At 33.5% G+C, this 17,629-nt stretch overlaps 1 protein-coding gene across 1 annotated transcript; it reads right to left on the reverse strand.

The window, feature by feature from the left end:
* Window positions 1-222: 222 nt before the first annotated feature.
* LOC133868553 (probable LRR receptor-like serine/threonine-protein kinase At1g07650) lies at window positions 223-13,226 on the reverse strand. The gene is made up of 24 exons (XM_062305477.1): window positions 13,047-13,226; window positions 9,777-9,948; window positions 8,562-8,633; window positions 8,405-8,473; window positions 8,257-8,328; window positions 8,075-8,146; window positions 7,869-7,940; window positions 7,688-7,759; window positions 7,522-7,593; window positions 7,326-7,397; window positions 7,164-7,235; window positions 6,403-6,471; window positions 5,291-5,356; window positions 4,675-4,740; window positions 4,547-4,582; window positions 4,355-4,398; window positions 3,746-4,122; window positions 3,484-3,679; window positions 3,022-3,159; window positions 2,090-2,208; window positions 1,757-1,967; window positions 1,395-1,632; window positions 619-769; window positions 223-522 (listed from the first exon to the last, which is right to left on the reverse strand). The coding sequence occupies exons 1-24, from the start codon at window positions 13,147-13,149 to the stop codon at window positions 223-225; spliced, it is 2,931 nt and encodes a 976-aa protein (XP_062161461.1). The 5' UTR covers window positions 13,150-13,226.
* Between the last annotated feature and the right edge of the window lie 4,403 nt (window positions 13,227-17,629).

The following is a 17,629-nucleotide window of genomic DNA, read 5'->3' on the forward strand; positions in this document are numbered from 1 at the left end:
AAGTGATCGATCGATGCTTTCTTATTGATACTCAAAGTTATTTAAACAATCCTTACAATGAAAATAGACCAACATTTAGTTATCATCTAGGATAACCATTCCTAATAACATGACTTACTCCTAATTAAGACAAGCAATGTAACAACATTACGCTTATATTACCAAAAATAAAGATTAACTGGATAGAGATCTAGGACAACTTACTGTAGAAGAATATCCAAGCTATGTCGGAACTGATGACAAAAGAAGGCTCTCAGCTTCATTGACCTCATTAAGTGGGTGTCTTAAGGCTTTAAACCTCAATTCCTCACCATACATACTTGGATCCATTAAAAGTTCATGAACAGCAATTTGGCCTTCAAGCATGCTTACTACTGCAGACATGGTGGGTCTAAGTGCTGGCGATGAATTAGTACATAATAGGGCTACTTTGATCATTCTAATTGCCTCATCATTGAACTGGGAACCCAACTTTGGATCCACCAACTCCATTAGATTACCCTTTTGTTGTAGAACAAGAGCCTATAATAAGCATAGAAAAGAGAACGGAAATGAAATGTATCACTTCTCTAGGCCATGTTTCAAATTCATATATTAAAAGGGAAAGATCAATCTTACCCAATCTAGCAGGCATACATAATTATCATTTGGTCGATAATTCATGTTGCTCTTCCCAGCAACAATTTCCAATGCAACAACTCCAAAACTGTAGACATCTGCTTTATAGGTTAAATAACCCCATAATGCATATTCTGGTGCCATGTATCCTCTACAAAATAAAGATTGTGTTTTGACTCTTAGTTACCACATCATGTTTCGCTTGCAGTTATGCAATCAATAAGCTGCTAGAATTGAGTGGTAAGTTCATTCCATCAAAGATACACAAAATTACTACTGGCAGGGAAGAAGATAATTTCATTACTTTTGCAAATTGCAAATTGATAACTGATGCAGTCTTGTACCTTTACCCACACAAGTTGTATGATCATTGAGCTCAAATTTAATGGGGTTGGTTTATGACTCCAAAAGATGTCGTGGATTTCTTTGTTCCACTTGGTAACATTGTAGCAGTTTTTTGAGAATATTTTAAATGGGAACTAAAGCATTGGTATGGGGAAACAGAATATTTGAACCCGAGTTTCTCCATATTATATACTTATTAAATTTAAGTAAAGGGAGTATATGTTTAAATGGTAGCATTTACGTTAATGTTTGAGTAGACAGATTTTCCTATCTTGCAAATTTTGGTTTTGGTTTAGTTTCAGGGAAGCATTTCACATAGACATTAAGGTTACTAGTTGTTCCAATCATTTGCTAGTCAATAAATAGGGAGGCCAAACAGAAAAGGCACAAGTAGATCCAAACTAAAAGAGAGATGGAAAGATGTTGCATACATTGTTCCAGCAACTCGAGTGCTGATGTGGGTCTTTCCCTCTTCGTCAAGCTTGGCCAAACCAAAGTCAGAAATCTTTGGATTAAGGTCCCTATCCAGTAGGACATTGGTACTTTTGATGTCTCTATGAACAATTCTCAGTGTTGATTCCTCATGCAGGAAAGCCAGACCTCTTGCTATGCCAATACATATTTTCTGCCTTGTAGCCAAGTCCATTTCTAATCGGTACTCCTCCCGACCTACATTTTGCATTGATAGTCCAATAGGGAATTCATCAACTTAGTTCCTAATATAGACCATTTGTAGGGTTTGGTTCCTATGCTTTAATCAATGCAGAATACTGAAGTGAAAAATAAAGCTTACCAAACAAAGCACGTGCCAGGCTATTGTTTTCCATGTATTCATATACCAAGAATAGTTGATTTCCTTCAACACAACAACCATATAATCTAACAAGATTTGGGTGTTGTACAGAAGATATCATGCCTATCTCGTTCACAAATTCTCGATTTCCTTGATTCGATTTTGAAGAAAGTCTCTTAACTGCAATTATAGTACCATCTAATAGTATACCCTGCCCCAGAAATAGAAAAATATACAGCTTCAGGTATGTATTCATTATGTAATTAGATGCCTCTAGGTAAGAAAAAGAAAATAGAAATCCAAAAATTGAAGAAAGATGACGTTGTAGGATACCTTGTATACAGATCCAAAACCACCTTCCCCAATCTTGTTTGCAGCATCAAAATTGTTAGTGGCTGCTTTGATTTGTCTGTAGGTGAAAAAACCAATTTGCAGATCTAATCCTCTTAGATCTGTCAAAGGAATGAAAAGGCGGGGCTAAGATGTCAAATTGTATCTTATAAATGATATTACTAATTTTTAATTAGTATTTTTGAGTCTATTGACTACTTATAAGATGTCAGATAGAATGTGACCAAATGAGAAGGAACCATAATGCAGTTGATCAGCCACTTAAACCCCAATATTTTTACAAGATTTAGGGTTTCATTTTGTTTCTTACATTTGCCCAGCAATCATTGTTTTCTTGATTCCAAAAAGAAAGAAAGAAGGGGGAACTTCATTGGTGCCTATTAGGCTATTACCAAGAGATATGCCTTTTGGTTCTTTTTAACAATTAAGATAAGATCATTTAGAGCACATTTCAAAAAGAGAGTTTATTGAAATCCACAATCTTTTATCTCTTGCAAACTTCTGTTACATGGGTCCTTCTTAGACATTTAAGCAACTCAGTGACCTAAAGCCCTCCATCTGTCATGCAAAAATGCCTTTATTTAGATTTTATGAAAAAACAATGATCTCATATTTTTGTTTGATTTGGTCAAATCATTTACGATTATGATTGGAGCTGACTCCAGTAGCAATATAGTAACAGCCCGAGAAAACTATCATGAAGACAGATTCTTATGCTTTGCAATCCAACAACCGTATAGTTGCTTTTCATGGTGTACTTTGGATTGCCAATTTTTCATCTACGGAGAAATGTTCAATAATATGCTGCACAAACTGCAATGTATATATATAAAGCCATTGGGAAATTGTTGTACATTGTTTCAACTTCGTGAATAGTTGGAGATAAATTATCCAAATGAGCGTTTGCTGATTACCTTTTTCCCTTGATATCCTGCCTCCTACGTGGCTTTTCCACCAAAGAATGCCTAAAATCATAAAAACGAGCAATAGCACTGATACTACAGCTCCAACAACAATGAATATCTTCCTGTCATCACCAGGGGGACTGAAATCTGCAAAAGAGAAAAATAGTTAAGGAGATTGATTATGGAATACAACTAGTACCATACAAATACACATAGGCAGAGCAATCCAAACCAAGATACAAATGGATGGTTCAAACACAAATTATTAGAGTAAGGTAAAAAGAAGAATATAAAAATTTTGATTTCTTCCATCTAGTTGCAGTTTAACTTTGATTTGAGTAATATTTTTTACAGCAAATAATCATGGATTCTACCTCAACTATATCGTGCTATGCTTTTATTGTTCATCAATATAATAATTATGGAAGAAGTTGGATAGTAAAAGATTCTCATACTCCAAGAAATGGTTACCAGATTCAATGGAGATGGCCGAGATGAGAGGACCATATGTTCCTCTCTCTGGGGCAGCTGTTGTGCCTTTCCCAGCCCAATGAAAGCGGATGTGTAAAACTTTATTCCTCACAACTGCTTTAAATTCCTTAACAACTGCTTTATCAACCCCATTTGCAGCATTTTCAATATCAAAATCCTTCAACTCCAGTTTTTCCTGTAACAAATAAAAATCAATAAAATTGTGTTCTATGTATAAAGCAAAACAAATATGACATCATACCTGGATATAAACATCAAATATCCGTCTTCCAAGACTGTAAAAAGATCTGTTGTCTCGGAATACTATCTCTGCAAAGTATAGTTTCACAGTATAATTTCCATTTGCCAAGCAACGAGCATAATATGTCAGAGAAAGAGGAGAAAGCCGTGCACTCGTGAATAGTTCAGAGTTATTCACTCTTAGTACTGACACATTATTTGCTTTGTATTGATCTGAGGTTCTGTTGGTATCCCAAAATTTTCCGCTACTACTGAATCCCCAACTAGCAGTAGTGGGAAGAAATTTTGCTGGACCTGCTAGGTCTGGATCCCCTTCATACTGTATGTTCTCAATAGTAGTTGAGCTTCCACCACAATTTATATGCAAGGAATACTGATCTACTCAGAAACAACGGATTTTTTATGAGATAAGACATGAGCAAACATTATAGAGCAAAAAAGAAATTAACTTTGTCTTATTAGTTCATTTACTAGGTTGCCAGCAACAAAATGAAATATTAACTGTCTCTTTTTCATTTTTGAAGGAAATTATCAAAAAGGAAGGCCTGACAACATAAGTAAAGCATACAACCATACACCTCAAAATTTGATTGTAAGGTAAACTAATTACCTTTTGAGCATGGATAGTTCTGCAGGCACTCTCTTCCTAGTGTTCTTAATTAGTGTCATATAAGAAAGAAGAGTAAACTTAAGCAAATTTGAATGAAAAATGGAAATCCTTCTTCAAAATAAAAGGCAAGAAAAACAAAGAAAAACAGAGAAACATTGGTTCTTGTTATTATTTTTCAAGTTAGAAGCTTACAAGTTTTCCCATCCAGCGAAGCTCTCAAACAAATTTCTGATGAAATGAGAAACTAGTTAGTTTTGGGAAATTAGAAAGCTTATGAAGAGAGCAAAGTATGAAAAGCTAAACTCAAGAAAAGTTCTTACAAGGTTCCTTCACAAGTAGGTGTCACATAGCTTTTTGAAAAATTATTATAAGAAAGATCTATTTGGCTGCAAACAAACATATTTTCATTAAGAACATGCTATATAAATGCATATGAAAAATGGAACATTTAAAAAGTTACAATAAATTTCTTTAACTATCAATATGGTGTTGCCAGATAGCAAACAACGAAAAATCTTTGTTAAATCTTTATTTTCTGTTCTCAAAACAATAACATTAACAAACTATTCAAAACACAAAAACAGTTTTCCCCTTTGTGTCATATCAAATCACATTTTCAAACCAAAAAAAAAAAAATACCCACCAAAACACATTAACAAGCATATCCGATTTTTCTACCACTCTTTTTTACAAGTGTCACGTGGTGCAAGATGCAAATTAGAGCTAGTAGAAAAACCGATTTAATTCACCTATTATATATGATTGATGGAGATCAGCCATTGACCATAAAGAGGCCATGAGATGAATCAACATCAAGGTAATATATATTTGAGTGTTATGAATGCTTGTAAAGATTATAAATATGGAGAACCATAAAAAATTACAATAAATAAATGTCATGCAAATGTCAAGTGGAAATCAAGATGAATTATATACTAGTCACTGTTTCTGTTTTTTATCCATTCTGGAATAGGCCCCGTGAGCAAGTTGCTAGTCAGAAACCTGTTCAAATAGCAACACAGTTACACATTAGTTAAAAACTTATTTATATCATTACTAATGGAAGAAAATGGACAAAAATTGGGAGGTAAAATACTTTGTGAGTAGAAATATGTGTGTGTGTGTGTGTGTGTCACAACCCAAAGAAAGCAACATGGGACTTGACACGCCTTTATAATTAATCTATATACGTATTGTTGGACTTTAGTTTCATAATTGAGAGTATCACAATTTCTTTTAATCAAATATCTAACATTCTCACTAGGTCTCACGTCAAAATCATAATGCCCTAATGCCATACGACATAACTAAGTTGGCTCTAATACCATTTCCACAATTCATTCTACACTTTTAAAATGATTAGTCAAAGTTGCAATTGGAATTCCTTAAAAGTAATTTATATAACCTAGTCTCACTTAATAAGGAACCAATGTAGGACTTAGTACCCATGCAACATTTTCACAATCCATCCACCCATTGCATGACTTAGTTTTGCGGAGTCTAACAATATTTTGTCAACCAAGAAAATGCACTAGCCACATTCACGTTATACTTCACAAAACTAATCAAAGTTACAATTAGATCATCCTAGAGTTACTTATACTACCTAGTTTCAGTTAGAATGAACCAATTAATGTTGGACCTGACTTTCTAGGGTGTCATAAATATCCCTCACTTACATCCCTAAAATCCTTGTTTAGGCCCATGTCACACTACATTATTCCAATGCCACATGATATTACTAGATTGGCTCTCATACCATTTATCACGACCTAAGAAAATTGTTAGTCACATTTGTGCTATACTCTAAAATGACTAGCTAGTCAAAATTAATGTTAGAGCTCTCTAGAGCTACTTATAGATTTAAGCCTAATTTAGTACACAATCAATGTATGACCTAACTTTTGGGGGTATCATAATACATAAATCTCAATCATAAGCACTATAATCTCTTTAATGATGTATTTGTGTGCTTTGTGCTGCTTTAAATTGTTTGTTTGAGCTTCTCTGCCATATAGCTAGATTTAGGGTTTTGAGGCCACACTTACATGTTTTTCAAGTGTGTTAGGCCTTCAATATTCGGAATCTCTCCTTCTAATCTGTTGAAGCTGAGGTCTCTACATGGATATAATGAAAAAGGTGTTATAATAACACAAAAGAAGTTTTATAAAATGATCTAATTAACCGTGAACATATTGAACCTGATAAGACATAAATGTCCAGCTTTTAAAGTGTAGAATCAGGAAAACATCTTAATTCTAGAGATGAATGAGTAAAATCATTATGGAAAATAATTATCTACTGTGAACTTTAATATGACAATATCTACATATAGTAACCCCTCCCCCACCCCTTCTGTAACGACCCATCCTAACGACATAATATTGTCCGCTTTTAGTTCCTCCGAACCAAACTTTTCAGGAGATCACCCATCTTATTATTATTCTCATAGAAACACGATTAACTTCGGAGTTCTGATAGGTTCATGGCCATTACAGTTTTAAAACGCGGTGTCAAGAAGAATGTAAATATACATATAAGCGCATCATCATTCCTACACCTAGTCAATGTGGGATGTCACAACACTCCCTCCCCTTCCCCAACCCCCCCCCCCCCCCAAAAAAAAAAAAAAAAAAAAAAATACAGAAAACTTCACGCATCCCTATGTTTGTAAATTAAATATAGAGTTAAAGTGCTTAATGGAGATAATTAACAGGGTCTAATACAACCATCAGGGGCGTGTAGTGCACTAATGTTTCAGTAAACAAAGCAAAAAATGAGAGGAATATAGAAAGGACAGAAGGGCTACAAAGCTTTTAGTGATTCCATTTTTGATATATTTGCAGGGATTGTTCCAAAGAGATTACAGCTCCTTAACATCCTGCAATGTCAACCGATATCATCTCAAAAAAATTGCTATAACTTCGTATTATTAGAGTTCTTGAAATTTTACAGTAAAAGAATGACTTACAATCTTTCCATGCCTGTCATGTTACTTAACAGTGGAAATTTAGAACCCTCACCAAATAAGTCACTAATCCTTCTGAACAAAATTCCATCATCAATAACTGTTAGCCTCTTAAGCAACAAGTCTTGTTAATTTGAGTATAACAGGGAAATATCACAAAGATTATGCAACCCAAGAGTACTTAGAAGGCAGAAATTACAGCTCAGTTAAGTTACTCAAGACAGAAATGCTAGGAGGAATGGGCCCCTCGAGACCACTAGCTTGAATTTCTCTGTTAAAAACACAATTTTAATGGTTAGATTACACCTGAATGTTCTACTAGAAAAGATTTTAACACTATGGGAAAAAAACACTAGAACACATACAATTTCTCAAGTTGTTTCCAACTTTGAAAAAAGTCAGGTATTCTTCCAGTGAAGTTGTTACTGCTAATCCTTCTGCATATAGCCAAATTGGAAACAAGACTGAATAACATAGAAACTATAAGCTTTTCAAGTAAACATCTCAAATTACTTATAAGTATAGAAATGGGTTGCAATCACTAACAGTTCAGTTAATTTGGTTAGATTAGTGAGAGCTATTGGCAACTCTCCAGTGAGATTGTTGGCACTAAGAATACTGCAGTCATCAAATGGGAATTTCAGACCAGTTAAACTTGGTGTTAATTGAATAATTAAATAATTGATAATTAAGAAACGAATCATCGAATCTGGTTTGAAAGAAAAAAAAAATGATAGAAAAGAAACACTGACAGGCTCTCCAAGTTAACCAACTCTCCAAGTTCGGGGGGAATAATTCCAGAAAACAGATTGTTCTCTATGTACCTGGAAATACAGTCTTTGTTAATATCAAAGCTGGGCTAAACTAAATCAAACAATCATGCAACATTACTAGATAAAAAAGGGTGAGTATGAAAGATACAATTAGAGCATACAAATGTTTAAGGGTAGTAATTTTTCCCAGGAAGCTTGGGATAGGTCCTGATAACTTGTTTACTTTAAAGGACCTGCATTGAACCAGCTTAATTCAATAAGAACGAACATTTACTGGCTAAAATCAGAGGTTAATTGAGTACTACATACAGATATTCCAACTTCATAGAAGCCCATTCGCGTGGAATTGTACCATTAAGGTAGTTTCGAGAGAGATCACTACAAGCAAGAGGAAAGTGTGGTATTAGATTAGAAGCTTAAATCAATTTTCACGTACTAATAAGTAAAACATGGTTACTCTTCTTACATCTTCTTTAGGTAGGGGAGGTTCACTATGGACGGTGGAGGCACACCATCAAGATCTAGCCCTTCAAGACATCTGTGTGACATGAATGATTATAGATAAAAGATCAAATATCATCTGATTATTCTTCCATCACAACCTTTAAAACCCTCAATCTGCTAGGACAAGATTTTTCTTCCCTTATATATGTTTGAACAGACAATGGGAAAATTGAAAGTATCACTGGCTCAGAAGTAAACAATATTTCAACCCAGCACGGAACTTCTAAATTAAATAATTAAATTCATCATTTTATATCCGTTTAAGCAATAACCGGTGATTGATCATCGTGTCAAAGCAACAGTCTGAATTCAAATTTTTTCTCTGTAATTTATCTCTGATTTCAATTGAATAATTTATGTGTTCAGTCAAGTTTGAATCCACACATAATGCGAGTGTTACGATATTAATTAAATGAATAAATTTATAATTTTTTTTTTCAGGTTAAGGTCTTAGATAACTAGTTATTTAACACAAAAATTAAAGAAGATGCATCAATCTTGAGGAAATTTAGAGTTACAGGGGTAATAATTCAAAAAATTGGAAAAATTTCTGTTTTGTTTCTAAGTAACCCAGCAACCTTTGGCGGTGGCTCGCAAGCCACCCCACCTTATATTTGGGTGGTTCAGGAGAGGTTTGGCCACCCTTCGCGTTTCATTTCTTTTATTTATTTATTTATTTTTTCAATTATTTTAGTTTTATAAAAATGAATGGTATTATAGGAAATAAGATAGAAAAGTGGTCATGTTCGTGGCACGTGACCAATTTTCTATCTAAATAGACGGTAGCCTCTAACATAGTGTCTTAAATGCAATTAATTGATAATTTGATGAGTCTAAGTGTCACATCCGTTAGTTTACAAAATTTTATAAAAAAATAATTGTTAGCTGAGGGGTTAAAGTATATTTAACCTAAACCTTCATTTAAGCCAATGATTTAATAGGATGAACGAAAGAAATGAAGCAGGGGCGGAGCCACCTTGGGGCTTGGGGGGGCCTGCCCCCCCCCCCCCCCCCCCAAGCCACAAGGTTCTCCCAAAAAAAAAATTAAAATTAAAAAAAATTAAAATTTTATCCCAAATTTTATTATTTTTTCTAATTTTGATCCCAAAACTTTTTTTTCAATTTGGCCCCCCAACTTAGGGGGGCTGGCTCCGCCCATGAAATGAAGGGTACTTACAGTTCAACCACGTGACATACACCAGCAGAGCAACTGCAGAACACAGAATTCTGGTACGTTGGCCACGAAGGCAATTTTGGTGTTCTCCAGCTTGGGTCCTCACGGCATGGATCCACACTGAAATTCCAGTCTTTCTTCCCCATTTCTTTGGCTATTTCACGAAGGGCTTTCACTGCATAAATACCCCAAACTCATCAATTATTTATTTTTCCATTAGTTTTGCCTTTAAAAAAAAAAAAAAAATGCTCCATCCAAAAGTGAAGTAATGTTTTTATTTTTATTACAAAAATAAAAAATCCTTCGAAATTTCCATACAACCTCACCTCTATATTAATTTGGCATAAATGCGAGGTCGTGCTAAACATAATTGGACGATTCTTTTAATGCTATCACACTACCAAGAGAATTAACGGCAGTTTCCTTATTATTTTTCTATACCATTTAAATATTTTTTAAATTAAATGTTAAGAAAAAGAAAGTCAAACAGTGAATCATTTAACTATTGTTTCAAATAAATGTTAAAGAAATGAGAAAGGAAAGATAAAGTTTTTTATATTAAAACAATGCTAAAGAAACCACTTTTGGTTCCCTATATATAGAGTACAACTTTTGGTTACTTTGATATTTTCTTAATTTAGGGAACGAGAAGAAAATCTGATTCAATAAAATTTTTAAGAGTTTTTTTCCTACGTATATGGAAGTAAATAGAATTTAAAGAAGCTGCTGCTAGTGTTCTAATTAAGAGATCTTCTTCAATTTGAGTGCACCCGATGTTATATTACATGGAAAAGTATACATTTTTTTTTTCAAGTGTCTTTTGACATTTTATATGATACATGTACAATTTCTGTATAATTTTTGTACAACTTCAATAATTTTTTTCAATAAAAATAAAAAATAGAAAATTAATCATTGGATATGTGGGTCAAAACAGATTCAATGGTTAGTTTGAAAAAAAAAAAAAAATTATTAAAATTGTACAAAAGTTGTACAAAAGTTATAAAGTATATATCATTTCTCTTTGGATGGAGGGGGGTCTCGTAAAGAGAAATGATTAAAACACTCACACTACACAACAATGACACAACACCAAGGCACAATAGAGTGGGACCCACACATGGATCCCACTCCATTGTACCTTGGTGTTGTGTCATTATTGTGTAGTGTGAGTGTAAGGATCACTCCCCTCTCGTAAAAGATGAAAACGGCGGAGATTCACATGTCTAGAATAGGTAGGCTTTGCACCATAATTGTTTGGGGCAGGTGGGCCTTAGAGCCCTCTCTCTTAAGGCTTCCAAATTTGAGTGGAAGTTGGGTAGCCTAATTTCATGGGATCTTAATCCAAAAAGCAGAGAGTAGTAGAAATTATAGAAGCCATGCGAGAGCGAGGGGCCATCTTACCCGAATCAGAGAACCATCTGCCCAAGAAACTTGCTCAAGCAATGTATTAACTATTATGTGCCCCTTGCTCGGACAAAAAGGACCCAATAGGCTCTCCTCACAATGCTCACATCCTCTGCCCAACACCAACTACAAAGGGTAAGGAAATTAATTTGGATCCTCTCCTATCAACTAATAAACCTTTTCGTTTGAACCTCCTGGATTTGAGAATGGTCCAATCTCTTTCGGATTGGGATTTGCCAATCTTTTCTTGGGGTTTTGATTGTTTGGAGGCTTGAATGGTGTCATGAATCGGGGATTTCAAGTGGTCTTTTGGTGGTGGAATATGGGCTCCAACCAGCCAATGATTTGAATTAAAAAAAGATTGCGATGCCTTAAAACGTAAGTTTCACATTGTTGTGAATGGATTATGAAAATGTTTAGAGGTCAGGGCCGGTTGGAGCCTTAGACGAATTAGGCGGCCGCCTAAGACCCCTAATTTAATAAAGTCTCAAAATAAAAATATTAATAAATTTGGTTTTTGTTTTTTTTTTTTTTAAAAAAAAAAAAAGATTTTAATTACCATCAATATACATTAATAAGGCCCCAAAATATGGTAAAAATAAATTAATAAAGGCATTAATGTAATGTAGGGCCCCAATTTAATAAGGCCTCCGATTACGAAATATCAATAATGATTTATTTCTAAAAAAATTAAATTGAAGGCCTTAATTAAAAAAAGAAGATGGAAAGTCTCCTTAGAAAAAAAAAAAAAAAAAAAAATTAAGTCAGCTGTCCCAACGTTCAAATTTGGCATGCACGCTACCACTGTTAGAGTCATGAATGGACGGAATGAATGTCGGCCAATGAATAATATAGAATGAAAAAAAAAAAAAAAAATTAAATGCTAAGAAGAAAGAAGATGGAAAGTCTTCTTTCAAAAAATAAGACTTAATTAAGTTCACTCCAACTGTACGTCCAACGGTCCTTAAGTGATAAGTCCAACGTTCAAGACTTCAAAAATAATATAAAATGAAATAAATAAATATATAAATGCTAAGAAGTAAGAAGATGAAAAGTCTCTTCTTCTTCTTTATTTTCATTATTTCTTTATAACTTACTATTCAAGTCCTTAAAATCATTCCATATCTGATCAATTAATTGCATTATATTAAACTTTTTTACTTAATTTTAAGAAATATTTTTACACTAATTTGTCTTTCCTTGTGTAGGTTAAAAGTCTTAGATAATTCTATTATATATAAAGATTAAAGAGAATGCGAGCTTTGACCAATCAGGTTTTATTGTTCTATTTTTTTAATTTATTTTATTATAATCATAATATATATAATTCTTTTTAATTATAAATTGTGTTTATTTAATTTGTAAATACTTTTAGTTATAGATGTCTACTAGAAAATATGCTTGTGAATATGAAAAACTTAAAAAAATAAAAAATGGTAGAAAAATTAATTGAATCTCAAAAAAGATCTTTAAATAAATTTTGAATAAAAATATAATTTTAAATTAAATAATATCTAATTTATATTTAATTTTAAATAAAAGACCTCACTTAAACTTCTCGCCTAAAGTCCCCAAATATATCGAACCGGCCTGTTAGAAGTGCTAAGTTCACATTAGTTTTTTATTAGGTGGTACTAAGCTCTAGAGAGAACTCTCTAGCTAGGAATTAATAACTTAGATTAATCTTTTTGAGGTAAACGAAACAAATATAACTAACATTTTTCCATCACCAACGACATAGATATGACTCCGTCTAATTATGCTAAGACCTAATTTGTAGATTTCCATATCCACCAAGATATGAATTAAGGAAGGTTTCACATATATATTATACACAGATAGAAAGAAAAAGAAAAGCCTCCTCACCTTCTTCATCAGGAGTAGGGCCTAGACGGCCTGCTTGAGCTTCCATGCATAAAAGCAAGATGAGTAGAATAAAGCAAACACAAGGAAGAAGTCTTGCCATCATCTCCTCTAGCTACTGATCAGAAGGCTATTCCACGAGCTCCGCTTGTATATAAATCAATTATTTGATGTACTGATCAAGGGAACCTTCACGTACATTTATATATATGCATCTAAAAATGATTTCCATGATATAAATGATTCTTCTGTAACCTGCAATATTCGAATATATAATGTAATGCAGTAATTTCTACCAAATTCTAACCTTACAATTGTAATACTAGCATGGTCTGCCTCGTTGGTCGGAAAGGAGAGAGACTATACATATATATAATGCAATTTAATCTTGAGGGGGGGACTTGCAAATCTGCCTTTGCCTAAGCCAGTTCAATTTGGAGCTCCCAACCAATTTAATTAATACGGTTGCAGAGAGTAGGTTTCTTGACTTGAGTAAGTAAACAACTAGGTCAAGGCCAGCAAATTAAAAAAAAAAAAAAAAAAAACAAAGGGTCTTCTGATTAATACAGAAATAAACTAGAAACGAAAGAAAGGAAATTAAAGGAAAAAGGCCGTAGTCTACACGCGAAAACTTGTGAGACCACATGTGCTATAGATAGACTATGACTATTGGTCTTTCTTGACTCATGGCCGCCATCTTAGACTCTAGGATTACTAGCTTTTACAACATTTAAAGGAGAAACATTTCTTTCAAAATGGTTTAGAAAAATTTCTTTCAATTCTGTCTTTAGGATGAGAAATGTTCGGTTTCATTCTATTGTCTATCTCTTGAAGTCTTTGTACAAAAAATGTGTAAATTTACAATTAAATCTTTGGGGCCATATGTAGGTTCCACAGATTTAGTAATAAATTTGTAAAAGATATGTGTAAGAGAATAATATCAAACACATCTTATTTAAAAATATCATATGTCTATTGAAAATCTGAGAAGCGCATATTATTTTTATTAATGTTATTAGAAAAGTATGTGAGAAATACATGTTAAAAAACTATATGTTTTTCAATTCTCATATGTTCAATATTGGATACATCACACTTTTATTCATTCAACCTGGTTTGAAGGAAATTCTTGTGCACATTTAAAAAGATTAAAAAGTTTTTAAGTTATAAAAATTTCTTTTAAATTGAGTTGGGGAAAAGTGTCATGTGTCGCTTAACATATTATTAAGGGGCACATAACACTTTTAAAGACTGAGTTAGAGATTCAGAGAAATTTCTCTAATCGAGGAAATTTATATTCAAATGGACGTAAATTCTCTACAAACTTATAAATTATAGAAACTCCTATAACTAGCTCTTAAAAAGTGACATGTATCCTTTAAGCTCTCACATGCTTCTTATAAATGCTACTAAAAATCATGTAATGTGTTTCTCGCATGTTAAGAGACAATATCTTTAAGAATTCGGCCTCCAAATTGAAGGCAATTCATATCGTTTTAAGAATTTGTAGACCAGGATGTCTATCACAAGGCCCTTCATTGGCCCTCATCCTCAAATACCTTTGGTGAATTCGAGAAGGATCTCTGTCGCAAGATGTCCTTCTGTTTGGAGAATAAACATGTGAAAAACATATGTTTAAAGGAAACGTGCATGTCATCTTTATACATGGGTCGTAAAAAATTTAGTTTGTAAAAAATTTTTGTTATTAACAAGTAATTTCTTATATTTTTTTCATTCTCAACAAATAGTAATTATGGAGTAAATAAGTTAAAATTAAATAGTGTTTAATGATTTTATAAAGTTGAATGGAATAGTACGAACACATCAAATGGAGGTTTTTTTATTACATATATAGATCTCACTGTCACTGTCCGTTTCAATTCCAAATTAAAGCACAGAATTCCAACACTAATAAATTTATCGCGCCAATCACGCAACAAGAGCCCCACTGCTGTCTGCGAAAGACGACTTGAGTTGTTGTGCTTGAGGAATGAGGAGGAGGGATCGATACTCGTCCCCTCCCTCACGTCACGAAGCTTCCATCAACGGAAGCTTTTTTTTTTTTTTTTTTTTTGGCTTATTGCGAGGCTTTATTCGTCTTTTGCAGGCTCTATCCATCGCCTCAGGTGGAAAAAACGCAAACTCAGCCCCTCTACTACTGCGATGTCGCCTCCTCCTCACCGAACTGCCTTGGTTTTCAGATATAGCTTTTTTCAAGCTCAATCCGTCATCTTCTGTCAGCTCCACCCAACAACTCGCCTCATCCACTGTCTTCACCAACCTTTACACTCCCCACTGTCACCTCCCACGCCTCTGCCTGGCCTCAGGGGTGGAACATGTTTTCTCCATTTTTTTTTTTTAAAAAAAAAAAAAGAAAAAGAACCCTGTAACCCTTTCAAAAATTAAAATTTTGAAGAAATTAAGAAAGAAATAGAAAAATAAATAAATAGTGGTATAGAAAGAAAATAAAGATACGAGATTTTACATGGTTCGGTCTAAGATTTATGTCCACAGGATAAAACCTTAAGGGCCACATTTTGCTCTTATTCCTTGATAATATTACAATATAAAATATTCATATTTATTGGAGAATTGTGGTTTATTTGATTTGATTACCATCAAATCTGATTATGGGGGAGATTACAATAAATTATAATAAGATTTCTGAAATCAAATCTCTTAATATATATATATATATATTCCCACTCAAACTCAAGGTGAAAGATGGTGGAACACGCCGAAAACTTGTTGGAGTTTGTGGCAGCCAGCGACGATGACTAGAGGTGGATGGCGACAATGATCAAAGATAGGTCTTTGATAACAATAGGCTAAAAAATGGTCAATTATGAGAGTCAACTATGGGCTGAAATAAGGCCAACTATAGGCCTTAAATAGACATAGTTCGTTAAACAATACCCCTAAGGCCAAAGAAATTGGGCTACCAAATGGCCCAAAATAGGTTTTGATCAACAATAGACCAAATAATTAGGCCAACAAAGAGCCGAAAGATGGGTCATATGGCTAAATAACAACAACTTAGCCATTTCTTTTTCAACCCAATTATTTTTTTTTTCTTTTTTTCTTAATGCTGTCGTTTTATTTTTTAATTATTATTATTATTTGAAATTGTAATTTCCTTGAAAGAACAAACAGCAAAAATAAAAATTAACAAGTAACCCAATGCAGGGAACGACGCAAGGATAGCTAGCACCTTTTGATAACCTCCTCCCTCTCCTTTTTTCTTCTTCTTCTTCTTTTTTTTTTCACTTCTTTAAAAAAAAAGTCAACTTAAATACATTTTAATTTTTTTTTTTTTACTTTTTATCTCACATCAATCAATTTCTTTTTTCTATTCAAATAAAAAAAACATCACTATAAAACAAAACATTTTCATTATTCTATTAAAAGATTTGAAATCTCTTTCTACTTTATATCACATAAATCACATTTTATTACTATTCAACAAAAAATTTCCTCTACAATGAACACCATTGAAAAAAAAAAAAAAAAAAAAAAAAAAAAAAAAAAAATTCAAAGCAGGCAAATGCATCGTTTTGTTTTGTTCTATGATACAATCTAAAAACTAGAGACTGAACAAAAGGAGAAGAAAATAAAAATAAAAAATTGAAAATTCACAAGATCGAAACTCGCTTAACCTATAGCTATGATACCATGAAGAAATTAAGAATGGAAGAGAAAAATAAATAAAAAGAAAATAAAGACGAGATTTTATGTGATTCAGTCTAAGACCTACCTCCATAGAATAAAGTAGCTACATTTTTCTTTTTTTTGAAAGAATAAGTAGATCTATATATTGACAAAAGAATCAATTGTACAATCAAAGGAAAACAACCCCAAGTAGAACACCCTTTACAACCAGAGAGTGTCTCTTGGCAAACAACCAAACAAAACTACAAAGAACCAACTGAGTAGCTAACTATACTAATGCAGTATATTGACACCAATATTCCACCTATGGTAGAGAGAGACATTCTCCATATTCCTAGAAAATTTTCCTTTTTCAGAAATTCTACATTGAAACTCCCAAAATATTTGTTTTCTTCATTTGAGGATGACCCCCAAATTTAATCTCATTCCGGGCTCGCCATATATCATAAACTGTAGAGCTCAATAACAGTCTGCATATAGTACCCATCAACCTCTTAGTTTTCCAGTGATTGCACCCCTCAGCAATACCATCATTGTAGCTAGTAGAAGTGCTCAAAATGCCACATCGCTGCAAACATGCTTTTCAAATCTGGGAGCTGAAGTCACATAGAAAAAACATATGGTTTCGACTCTCAATTTCACCCCTACAGAAAGTACAGTTGGAATCCCCTTGAAAACCCCAAGCAGTCAAGCGATCCCCAGTGGTAAGTCTGTTAAGGACAGCCAGCCAAAGGATGAAAGCCTGTGTAGGAATGGAAAAAGAATGCCAAACCAAAGGCCACCAACTCACCTCCACCAACTCACCTCATCTTTCTTCTTCCTAAGATGGTTCCAAGTGTCTAAACAAACATAAGAGCCTGATCTAGCAATAGTTCAGACTGGCTTATCTACTTCACCAATGGGCACTTCCGACAACT

The sequence above is a fragment of the Alnus glutinosa genome, chromosome 5 (genome assembly GCF_958979055.1).
Source record: "Alnus glutinosa chromosome 5, dhAlnGlut1.1, whole genome shotgun sequence".
NCBI lineage: Eukaryota > Viridiplantae > Streptophyta > Magnoliopsida > Fagales > Betulaceae > Alnus > Alnus glutinosa.

What these genes read in the sequence shown, in the direction of transcription:
- LOC133868553 (XM_062305477.1), bottom strand. Translation starts at nt 13,149, where the DNA reads ATGATGGCAAGACTTCTTCCTTGTGTTTGCTTTATTCTACTCATCTTG. An exon ending in GTATGTCACGTGGTTGAACT is followed by an intron (nt 8,634 to 9,776) that starts GTAAGTACCCTT and finishes CATGTCACACAG; the next exon opens with ATGTCTTGAAGGGCTAGATC. An exon ending in ACTCGAGTTGCTGGAACAAT is followed by an intron (nt 770 to 1,394) that starts GTATGCAACATC and finishes TTTATTTTGTAG; the next exon opens with AGGATACATGGCACCAGAAT.